Below are 12,843 nucleotides of genomic sequence, written 5' to 3' on the forward strand. Positions count from 1 at the left end.
TTCTACCATTATCATTATTTACTTCCCAAAAAATTCTCATCGATTGTCTCAAAGAAATACTTCTAGCAAGACAAATTTAAAATGGATGACAAAGGAAATTACATGTTTGAAAGTGACTATCGGCAAATTTTATGTCCTATCAGAAAATTTGGAAAAGATCGGATTGCCGGCAAAGACGAAAGGTCTACAATTTTTGAAAAATGGTGCCTCACAGTCATTCAAGATATGGTTGTATGCATAGTCTACAGCTTAAGTCCCGATCAAACAGCTCCATTGTCCTTGCACTAATATATTTCGCCAGTCTGTAGAGTTCTTATCGGCATTTTCACACTATCCTAGAGTTCAGTTGTGTCCCTTGCACAATGAACAAGGCTACATAAATCTCTACAGAGGTAGTCTGTAGTCTACATCGTGTTATCTTCTGGTCCATCACTCTCGAGCATATATGTCCACTTGAAACTCTACTTTATGCCTATATCTGGGTACCATACGCTGCGAAGTCATCATCATTACATTGCTCAGGTTTTCTCACAGTATACATCCCATTCTCGCCTCCCCACTTATTACGATGTGCGAGGAGTGAGGTCCAGTAGAGCCTCTATAGTTGCTGTTGGCCTACCCCTCAGAATCCTTGCGATGACACTTTTTTGCTGCACTTGTGCATATGTAATTGTTGTTTTTACCACCATATTATAAATCCAAAATAACAACATCCCAACATTACCGTTACATATGACCAAACTTTAACTTACATTAAACTGATCTACACGCCAAACGTCTATTAAGGGTTCCTATGTTAGGTCATGAAAATCGTGGACTCAGATTACGGTGGATATAAAAACATGTGCAGTGGGGCTTATAAGAATGGAGTTCTGTATTATTCATAGATGAAGCTAGGTTTTGCCTCTACCCTGATTAACGAAAAGTGAAGAGCACCTGGTCGACAAGAGAGACTCATGCATGTACAGGGTGTTCGTCCACATAGTGGTCTACAAGTTATGATGTATGCTGGAATAATTTTTAATCACTGAACTGTTCCCGTTTTTGTAAAAGGCGCTTTGAATCGATCTCAACTTATTTATCGTATCTTAGAAACTGTTGTCCTTCCATTTTGTAGGTTCTGATTTGCGTTACGTGCAGGATAATGCAAAGCCACATACTGCAGCAACAGTAAGAGATTGGGTTCCTAATGAGGATATTATACTTTTATCGTGGCCAGCACAATAGCCAGATCTTAATCCCATCGATCATGTATGGGATAACCTTCAGAGAAAGATTGCTCCTCATCTGCACAATGTTTATACTAGACAATTACTAGATTAATAAACATATTTTTTGTTAGATTTTTATATTTTATGTTGAACATTTTTGATGTGTTAATTTTACTTCATTCATCAGATTGATAAGTGTACTATTTTAGGTTTAGAGAATCCAACGGCTCTTTCTGGTAAATTTCATGATTTTGGACTTATGAGGACTTTGTTGAACCCTACTTTTTAATTGCATTCTGTAACTATAGTTAGAGCCTCTTGCATTCTATCGCTGACTATGTCATTTATATGCATAGTTCAAGACATGATATCTGTCGCCGCTATCACTTTTATTCTATGAAATAGATAATTGAACAGAAGATCAAGACCTACATGTGATATATGTTGACTTTTGAAGAAGAAGACATTTGACACCATTGGCAGGAAAGAATACTTATACGTAGACAACAGAAAAGTGGGACGACAAGAAAAAGTTGGATTGAAGGAATCAATTCCGGAATGCGAGAGAGATACTTAGAAAAAGATCGTTGGATGGTCAAGTGATAGTGTTTATTGATTGTTAGACAACAGCACAGAACGTTTTAAAACTAATATATGCCATAATTTTTTATGAGGGCTTAATGAAACGTTATGAACGTTTCCGTGCACAATTTGTTGTGGTGTTTGTTTGTTCGTTCAAACACGTCAACACAATATCAGAAGAACAACTATAAAAGTAAAGTGTCAAACGCAGATTATATTGTTATGAGTATTTTTTCAAAACTTTTTTAGTACACGTCTCCTATTATAAAAAAAAATCTGTAAATACTGGCATATATATTCTTAAAACATGCGGAAGATAAAAGACAGTGTGATAAAGTTGTGCCGCTTTAGAAAAGGTGCATAGTGTGAGAACGAATAAAATTTTTATTAAAAACATTTTGTTTGGTTTTAAATTTTTTACCGTTTGTAAACTACTGGTTGCAAAATCAATATTTGAAATTATCAAAAGGACTGCATCTGCGCAAATATAGTTGAACTACCTTATTATCATCATTCTGGCATTACAAAACTGCGTGGGTCCTACGCTCCTCAAGAATTTCTCTCCAGTCGTCCTTATCCATTGCCTTCCTACGCCACCCAGAACAAGGAACCTTGTTCTGGGTGTTCCTCTTCTCTGACCAATGAGTCTATCAAAGAGCGTTTTTCTAGCTGGGTCATTTTGTTCCATCAGCATTACATGCCCTATCCACCTCAGACGTCCTATTTTAATATGTTTTACGATATCAGGTTCCTGATTTAGTCTATAAAGTTCGAAGTTGTATCGTCTTCTCCACACTCCATTGTCATTCACTACTCCATAGATTCGCCTTGGTACGTTTCTTTCGAAACATTTTAACATGTTTTCATTACGTCCAGGTCTCTGAACCATATATTAGGACTGGTCGTATTATTATTTTGTAGTTTTATTTTTGTATTTCTCGATATAATTGTGGATTTAAGGGGGAGATTCAGCCCAAAATAGCATCTGTTGGCCGTGCAGATTCTGCGGTAGTATTATTTTCAGTGTTGAGCGCTCCCAGGCATACAAATTTGTTCACTGCTTCGATGACGTCGTTTTCTATAACAAGTTGGCGTAGGATTTGTGGTTGCGTGTTTATTTTCATATGCTTCGTTTTGTTGGTGTTTATTATTAAACCCATTTTTGTAGCTGATTCTTTTAATGCTACATACGCCTCTCGTACAGCGCTTTCCGTCTCGCAACAATATTGATATCATCAGCATAGTGTTAACCATTCTTTTATTTTATCTACGGTCCAGGTGTTTGTTGGTTGCTTATTTAAAATTTCCGAATGGTACGTAGCATTATCCAGTACTATAACGGATGGTTCATGTAAACTTGGCAACAGTTTTTCTTGCAACCATTTCACAAACATCTCCGTATTCATACTGGCATGATAATCGGCTGATTTTGATTTTGATGAAAACACAAGATCTGCTCTCTCAATAAAAAAATGTTTTCCACCTGCATGCACTATAATATATCTCTTTCCCTCGTTATCGATGTGTTTTATGGATTTTATACTCTCGTCCTGCCAAATTCGTTTGATACCGCCTTTAGCAAAAATGCATGTTTCGTCTAAATAAACGAAGAAAGAACATTCTTTTTTAAATTTGTTATAATTTCTTAAAAATTCTATTCTTTTGTGAACGACACTAGTTCTTTCACACAAAGCCTTTCTATTATTTTCCTTTTTGAACTTAAAGCCAATCTGTCTAAAACTGTTCAGAGACTTGTTCTGGAAATTTCTAATATATTTCTGTCTTTTAATTTTTGTAGCACTGAATCTAAAGAAACATATTCTTTCTTTTTGCGCATTTTATATATTGTCTCACGGATTTCAAATTTGCAACCTTCGGGAAGATCTATAGTCTTTGGTTGTCGGCGAGATTGGTATTGTGCGACATTTTGTTCACTTTCTCCACTTTTTTTTTGCTTTTTGCAAAACCGACTTTAGGTTTCACTAATACAGAGTGCATCACACACACGTAAAACTAACAAAGTGAAATATTAGATTCTTTTTCTGGTTTCTGAACCATCGTTCTGCTAATTTCTTTTCATTTATATTAAAAATAGTATATTTCTATTTATTACAGTTGTAGTACCTAATAAAGTAATAAAATAGTGTAATATCAAAGAAACCCGGCACGCCTCTTTGGTGTTTACATTTCACCGAAACCCAACCCAAATGTCTGATGAACACATTTGGAGTCATTGTATTTATTTGTAGGAGCGTTTGCGTAAAAATTTTTGTTATTTTCGGATTAAATTCCACAATAAATTTTGCGTCTATCTGAACATCTATTAACTGAAATAATTTTAGTTTAGATGTCATACTAACAGTAGATCCTTTTTATTGGAATAATGATTAGATCAATTTACTTTCATACTTCTACTTGCACGGTAAAATATTCGTTGTCGCATAGGTTAGCACTAATTTATTATATATTGAACCAATTGTTGTGATTTATGACATACGTATTACTTTTTCCAGAGCCAGATTGAACAGTTTAAAGGAGAGAGGGTCTCCTTGGCGCAGCCCGTTATTTGTTTTAAAGGGTTCAGATAGTTCTCCCTGAATTCGTACTCTACATTTAACTTTTCAAGAGTTTTGTTAAATTTACCAATGATCTGGTATTTCTAGCTCTTTCATTGCTTTGAACATTTCTCTTCTATTTACAGAGTCGTAGGCTGCTTTGTAGTCTATAAATATATGATGAGTATCAATGCCATATTCCAGTGGTTTTCTAAAATTTGTTTCAGTGTTGCAATCTGATGAATTGTAGATGTACCACCTCTGAAACCAGCTTGGTATTTTCCTACTATCCGTTCTGCATATGGTGCCATACGGTGACATAGTACTGTGGAAGCTGCTGTAATGTCATTATGATATGACGGGAATTAGAGGGATACATCTACACCAGATAAGTCTAAAATCATGTTTTAAATATAAATTTTGAACCAGTAGTTTATATAGAACGTCATTTTATCATCTCTTATGTACATACATAGTTCTTTACAAACGCAAGTTATAAATACCGCTGCCGCTGGGATTTTGCTGACACCCACGTGGCGCAGTCCCTGTAACCAGGACGCATGTTTCTAGTAACTTACCTGGAGAAGGTGGTTGAGAACTGCACCTCGAGCTATGATCGCTTAAACTTTCCGAATTACCGGCAACGCCAATACTGATGGGTTGCCAATGCATGTGACCTACAGGCGAGGATTGCAACAAAATAAAATCTGTCTCACCTATGCCGCTAGTACTGTTGGTACGAGAACGGTAACCTCTGGAGGGGTAATCTAAACAGAAGTAAGCATTCTAAGCTGTGACGGATAAGACAGGAAGTATTAGACCGTGGTCTGGTTAGTGCTACATTGGTGGTGGAACTTAAGAGTAACGTGAAAGAAGCAAATAGGAATTTCCATTAAATACATCCCATACGTCAATAAAATAAACAATATTAATAAGTCCCTTTTATAACATTTTCCTTTTTTATTTTTAACTATAATCCCGATAGTTGTTTTTTTTTCATTTTCTATTTTTAATTCTAATTTTTTAAGCTGATGCTCTAAGGTTTTAATTTTAGTTTTTGTATTATTTCTAGAAAAAAGAAACAGAAGATTATATCCAGAAGAAATTACATATATGAATAGAAGAAGACGCTCTTTTATATTTACACTAGATTTATTTGTGATGTTAGCTCACTCGACCCAACTTAACCTGCACTAAAATGCTGGGAATAAGTTAAGTTGTGAAGTAGTTCGGAACAAACTGGCAATGGTTCATTTCCAAGTTTGTAGGTGCCGCGCATGGTCTTCGTGATGATTGAACACAGGATTATTTAAATCGTTGAATGCTTTGAACACCATTTTTCCTTGGATATCGGGTTTGCATGATCTGGAGAAATCAGTGCTCAGCTATTTTGTTTTTAGCTACCCCATTTAAGAAATCCGAACTTTCCCAACTGACTGCAATATCTACCACAATTGCCCAGTCACCCTGTCGCGTTATATGGTCAGGTATATTCAAAGCTGCATCGATCTTTCGGCTCCGCCACAGCGGCTGAGTTACGTAGCTCAGAGGTGAGTGTAACCGCCGCCTTTGGTACCAAAAAATGTGAGTTCGACTCCCACTACAAAATCAAAAAGTATTGCCCTGGTCGGTACTTCGACGGTCCTGAAAAACGTCGACGTCGTGTGTGTCGATTACAACTCCCCTAGACTTAGTCGACCTTACCATTGGCCATTTAGTTCACGTGGTAGATAAACAAGATTTTAGTTCCTTATTGTACCACTAGGGAGCGGTCACGTCAGCACTATTAGTGCTTCAATATGAAAGAGTTGAGCAACAAATGCAACTTTAGATATTTTCTTATATAGATGCCGCGTGGTCGTAGAATACCTACTTAGCATAAAATTTTTGCATTTTATAAAATTAGAGATCAAATACTACTCATGCACAGCTCTTACAAAGTATGTGTTAAACTTAGAATAAATATATATCCTAATAAATAGTAACTTTATTTCTTTTAGAACCCAAACTAAACACTTTTTGGTTTAAATTATTAGTTTTTAATTCTTGTTTGCTTCTTTCACGTACATAATATTTAACAAATCATGCAGGCTTGCTAGGTAAACAAAACAACAACACAATTATTAATAAAAGAAAAACAATAAGTCGTTTCCGCTTTATACACGCAAATAAAGTTTTCTCAATATACAGGGTGTCCCGGAAAATAGTGCGTTCCTTAAAGGTATGGGCTGAGTATAGCATTTAAAACAAAAAAGTCTTATAACATTTTTTTATAAAGTCAACCGTTTTCAAAAAAATATATATATATTAAATTTAATCCATTTGATTAGTGTCCACAGAAAAGCAAATACATCCGGCAACATTGTGCCCCAAAAGGTATGGGCAGAATGCGATAGTTTAATTTATTTTGATACAGAAAAGGTACATTATTTGTAAACAGTTGTAATTACCCATAGCTCAAGAATAAATAGTATTGTCATGTTTTCGATTCGCGAGTATCACGATATGTTAATTACGTACTGTGAAGCCCACTGTGACAGTAATAGGGCTGTTAGACTTTATGTTGAACGCTATCCCGAACTACGACATCCTAATGCCCGAAGTTTTGTGAACGTGTCCGAAAGGTTATTAGAGAGGGGTTGTGTGATACCTAAAAAAACTAGAGGTAGAACACGAAGTAACCGTAGACTAAATGCAGAAGATGTGATTTTGGATATAGTCAGTAATAATCCAAGAGTAAGTACTCGATCTGTGGCTAGAATGGTTGGCATTTCAAAAAACATTGTTCACAAGATATTTACGGAACAACTGTTACATCCTTACCATTACCAACGAGTGCAAGATTTACACCAAGGCGATTTACCTCGAAGATTAAGATTTTGTAGATGGTTTCAAAACAAAATCGCCAGAGAACCCGAATTTCCGTGCAAAGTGTTGTGTGCAGATGAAGCTTGTTTTACGAGAAATGGTGTATTTAATTTTCACAATTATCACGTGTGGAGGGATGAAAACGCGTATGCTATACGTAGGACAAATTTTCAAAAACAATTTAGTATAAATTGATGGGCTGGGATTATTGGTAATCGTCTGATTGGACCGAACGAACTTCCCAGAAGATTGAATGGAGAATCCTATTTAAATTTTTTGCAGCATGTTCTACCGATACTTCTTGAAGACGTTCCGTTACAAATACGCTCTGAAATGTGGTTTCTTCATGACGGGGCTCCAGCACATTTTACGAGACATATTAAAGATTTCCTCGACATCACTTTTCCTCGTCGTTGGATCGGTAGAAATGGACACGTTCTGTGGCCACCCAGAACACCAGAATGCAATGTTATGGACTTTTATTTTTGGAGACATCTAAAATCATTAGTATACGACAACCAGGATGAAATTAAAACAGAAGCTCAATTGCGACAACGAATTTTTGATGCTGCTGAAATAATCAAACATAATTTACATACTTATAATATTAAGAATAATTGGATTCGTCGAATAAACGCGTGTATCTGTGCAAATCGTGGCCATTTCGAACATTTATTGTAATAATAATATGCCATGTAAGTAAAAACAGTATTCAAATTTTAATTATTAAATATTTAATAAAAACAAATACATGCTTTTTCTCTATCACTGTTATCAGTATCAATAATATGCCTAACGATTGATGATTCATGATAGCTGATTTACAGTAATTAACGAAGAATAACAAGGAACGCAACGTTGCCGGCTGTATTTCCTTTTCTGCGAACAATAATCAAATGGATTAAAATTAATAATTTTTTTTTTTGAAAACGGTTAACTTCATAAAAAAATGTTATAAGACTTTTTTGTTTTAAATGCTGCAATCTGCACGTATCGTTAAGGAACGCACTATTTTCCGGGACAACCTGTATATGTTGTCTTTCGTGGCAAGAATTTTTACTAACTATATATTAAGATTTAAAGGATTGATAAATCATAAATAAATATTCTGAAAAATAAATTTAAAAAATAAATTATTTATGTAAATTGATTGAATTGACTTCCCTAAAATGTTGCACTTTAAGATATTTCGTCCTATCTCATCCGATACTTTTTTATTGAAATGTTTAACTCTAACAGCAATATCATACATAGAATATACTCCTAAGGGTTGTGTTTATATTACTTATACACAAGCTTAAAATCAATAAAGTTCATGTTCTTAAATCTTTGGTAGTTGTTAGCTCTATCCAATTGTAAATCTCCTTTGATCTTCGCTGTTTGCTCTTTATTCAGTATAGCACACATTTCACGATAAAGACCAGATTTAAGCAAATATAATAAAAATGTCAACGGGCAAATACGTCTGCATCAGCTCACTCATTATCAATTTTTCTCATGGGTCCGTAAAACATTAGATTGTATAAAGTATATATTTGGAAAGAGTCAGGGGTATTTTAAAATAATAAAAATCTGCAGATCTACCATAAACCAACACCAACATGCAATGACAAATATGTTAATACGGACAAAAATCATGCAAAACATGCAACAAGTACAGTAAAATAATTCAAAATAAAATTTTCAGTTGGAGATATTCTCAAAATAAAATAAGGCAGTTTCTTTGTTATTTATACAACTATATTTTCGCTAAATGTAGCTTAAGAGTTATTATAAAAGAACAAGTAATAAATAACCACATGCCATTTTTAAAAGATTTAGTTATTTATGAGCAAAGTCTAATTTAACCTCACCTAACGTAAATTCAATTCAAAAGATAAAATAATAATTTCCACAATATTCCATACAATATTATTTTTGTGTTTCAATAATAGAGTAGATATTATCTACAGTGATGTAGATGTTTGATACTAATCTCAGATCTCTGACCGTAACGTTTAGTAACCAAACGTTACTTTAAACACAAAAATTTACTGAAGTATGTCGATTTTACGACATACCGAAAATTTATAGATATTGTTGTTCTTTTTAATTAAATAGCTTAAAAATTATAAGAAAAACACCTATTTTCTTGTTGTTCTTAAAATGTTTAACCTGTGTAAAAGCAAACTGTGTAAAACTCGGCCTAATGGATCGATACTCAACGTTTGAACAGAGTAATCACAAACTCTTTTCCCGACGAGCACTCTAACTATAAGTCAGTGTCCAGGTTATCATTTAATTAAATCATGGGTTAAAAACTTTGAGGCAATCGATCAAAAACAAACAGGGGGGCACATAGCAGGAGCAGCGAAAAGACGGTGGCGGAAGCAAACAGGTGTGCGCAAGATTACCCGAGGATGTCCACGCGCAACCGTTCAGATGCTGTGGCAATACTCCGAACATTTCTGTGCCGAATATTAAAATTGCTTGGCGAAATTTTCTTCTCTGATGAAACTCACAGTAATTCTGTAGAAGCTATAGAATTAAATCACAGATTTAAACGTAGCCAACAATGTTAGGCTACGTGATTTTTTTCATCGGCTAAGTGAATGGGCAGCATAGGAAAATCCCTCTCTAGCCAATAATGGAATAGCGTGGGCTAATTGCTGAATAGCCTACTACGCGGACTGCAGGCACCAAGCTTTTTAGCTTTCTCCATACCTGACACTTTTGTTAGCGAATATCCATTCCCTAGCCTGTCGTCTAAGCCGTAAACATAGATGTAGTCATTTTATACACAATTTTACCTGAGATACTAATCTGATCATGGACACTTCTCTGAAGACATGGATTAATTGGATGTACTTATTCTTACCTCATGAATTTTCTCAATTAAGATACTATAATTTTTTTTTTTTATTTTAAATTTATTGTTGCAATTTTGTCTTCACACATAAACAAAACTCTTCCATCACTTTTGTACAATTTTTATGTTATTTGAATATAGGCGAATCCTTCTGGCTATGGCTGGCTCTGTATTTATAACTTTAAGCCCAGTTTTTAAGTGAGAGGTTAAAATTTTGGTTAGCTAACCTAATTTTTTAACCCTCTTAGCGTTTTTCAGTGCTTTAAACCAAGTTGACACAATCTCGGTTAGCTAAACAATTTTTTTCTTCTGTTGGCTGCAATAGTTATGGTTGAGCATGTGCAAATAGTTAAATTTTGAATATCATATAAAACTTACCCGTTTGAAAAGAATCTGAATCACACTCTAATGGCATTCCTGTTATTCTTTCACCAAATATATAATTTATAATGCAGTTAATCGGTGTTTCTTCATTTGGCTTTGACACGCCACTACCTGTAGCTGTACAGTACTTTGTATCCTTTGTATGGTTACTTACTGCAGTTTTTTCTTAAATTTGTCCACTTCTTCAGAATTTTTTTGAACGTGGTATATCAGCAATATATTCTGCGCTTAATTTATTGGCAAGTTCTTTCCATTCACTTATTGCTACCAATTCTTTTGTTGCCTTTCTGTATCCGAGATTGAGAGATGTTGCTTTGTTTATAATTTTGCCCATGGGTAGGTTAAACAAGAAGGGGCTTAAACTGTCGCCTTGTCTAATTTTGGTTACATTGTTGTTATTTAGGTTATGGACTATCTTTGTTATGTTGATCGGCCTTTTATTTTCTATTAATATATTTAGAATGTCTCCCAGACGAACCCTGTCAAACGCAGTCAGATCAATGAAGCAAATATACGCTGACATGCCGAACTCTATAGCTTTTTCTTTTATTTGTTTTATTATGAATACTGCATCTGTTATAGACCGCCCTCTTGTAAAACCTTGTTCTTCAGCATTAGTGATTTGCCTTTCCAATTTGTCCTTAAGAATACTTGTAAAAAGTTTCATCGTTGTATTTAAGAGGGTTATTCCTCTGTAGTTCTGTGGGCAAGTTTTTTGTCCTTTTTTTAAATATGGGGATTGTGATGCTCTTATGCCATTCCTCTGGTGTTTCTGTGTCGTTTAAGATTTTGTTAAATAGTTGTGACAGTTTACTTGCAAGTTCAGGGCATATTTTAAGAGTTTATTGGATATACCATCTGTTCCAGGTGATTTTCTGTTTTTTAGCTTCCTGATCTTTGCTTCTACCTCTTCGTTATTGATTGTAGCACTTATATTTGCTTCGTATTCGTTTATGTTCAGCGTTTCTTCAGCATCATATAGCTCCTTAAAATGCTGTTGCCATGTCTCTATATATACTCCCTTGGTCTGCACGAACTCGTTAACTGGTTTTTTTCTGTTCCGAAGCATTTTCCATACTTTCTTTTGGACACCATATAGGTCGTAGTCAATGTCGCTGGTGAATTTAGCCCAATGTTCTCTTTTGATTGATTTTATTCTTGCGTTTACTTCGTTTCTTACTTGGACATATTCTGCGAGAGCTTATTCAGATTGTGTGCTTTTATATCTCAGGTAGCATTTGCGTTTTAATTCAGAGAGTTCTTTTACCTCTTGACAAAACTTTGCAATTGCTTCTTCTGCTGCTTGGTTGATTCATTTCCTGATTTTTTGCCAAGTATCTTCTACTCCTCATTCTGGTTATAACTCGATCTCTTTTAGTTTGCTGGTAATCCTGTTCTCATAAAGGAGTTTTGTACTCTCTGTTGCTAGCGACTCTATGTTGTGTTTTTCGATGAGCATTGGGGGTTTTCTGTTTAGTTGCGGACGTTCTAGTAGCATCTTGCATAAGACAAGGTTGTTATCAGTCCCCAGGTTAGCAGATATTAGGGCTGTGACATCAAGTACTTGTGACGGTGTTATCACTCGATTTGTGATTATAAAATCTATCATTGATCGCTGGCTTCGATTATTGTAAAAAGTGTATTTATGTTGGTCTTTATGAGGAAAGTATGTGTTGTTGATTCTCATTTCATTTCTAGCGAAAAGTCTATTAGTGCTTCGCCGTTTTCATTAATTATTTCTTCGTTGTAATTTTGTTTTATACCTGGTATGACATCGTTTACCAGGTTATTTTTTTGATAATTATTAGAAGAATTATTCATTAGAACTTGCAGTACATCATCCAATAAGCTTTACAAACCTAAAAGAAACACTGAAGATATTTGGACGCAACATAGCAGTAAATGTGTTTCCAAAATATTACCTTTTTAATAAATCAAACTCATTTATGTTATTATGATCACAATTTTTTTAGTAAACATGAAAATAATATTTTGAATGACAACAAAAACCATGCAAACCAAATCAAACATATATAAAAAGCATAAAACATGCAAAATGACACCCACAGCTATTGAATTCAACAAAAAATAACTAAAATACAAAACTGACAAACAAAACATAAAACAATATACTCAAACCTCTAACATTTAAGGACATCTAGGATTTTTTCAAGGGCCTGCAAAATTACAAACCCGATGTAAAACTTATCCAAACAAACAATATTCGAATTAAAACTACTTCATGCACAAAGTCAGCTAAATTTATTTCTTACAAAATATATATACAATATACTTATGCTTAACTAAAATAAATAAAATCGAATATCACTAATATCTTTTTGTGGGATGTCGAAAGAATATCATGCAAAAAGATTTTATATAAAGTGGTAGAAAA

The 12,843-nt window shown here is 34.4% G+C and overlaps 1 protein-coding gene across 12 annotated transcripts in view; it reads right to left on the reverse strand.

Moving 5' to 3' along the window:
• The window catches only part of Arms (Ankyrin repeat-rich membrane spanning), a 168,671-nt gene that overhangs the window by 4,558 nt on the left and 151,270 nt on the right, over positions 1–12,843 (reverse strand). For 9 of the 12 annotated variants that reach the window (XM_072530599.1, XM_072530603.1, XM_072530596.1 and 6 more), the window contains one exon: positions 4,927–5,115. The exons of 2 other annotated variants lie outside the window; for them this stretch is intronic. In XM_072530599.1, the coding sequence (XP_072386700.1) occupies positions 4,927–5,115 (189 nt within the window). Of the gene's footprint in view, positions 1–4,926; positions 5,116–12,602; positions 12,626–12,843 lie in introns of those variants that run through there. One more of the 12 variants, XM_072530605.1, reaches the window with a different exon arrangement.

This window comes from Diabrotica undecimpunctata, chromosome 4, assembly GCF_040954645.1.
Source record: "Diabrotica undecimpunctata isolate CICGRU chromosome 4, icDiaUnde3, whole genome shotgun sequence".
NCBI classification, from domain to species: domain Eukaryota; kingdom Metazoa; phylum Arthropoda; class Insecta; order Coleoptera; family Chrysomelidae; genus Diabrotica; species Diabrotica undecimpunctata.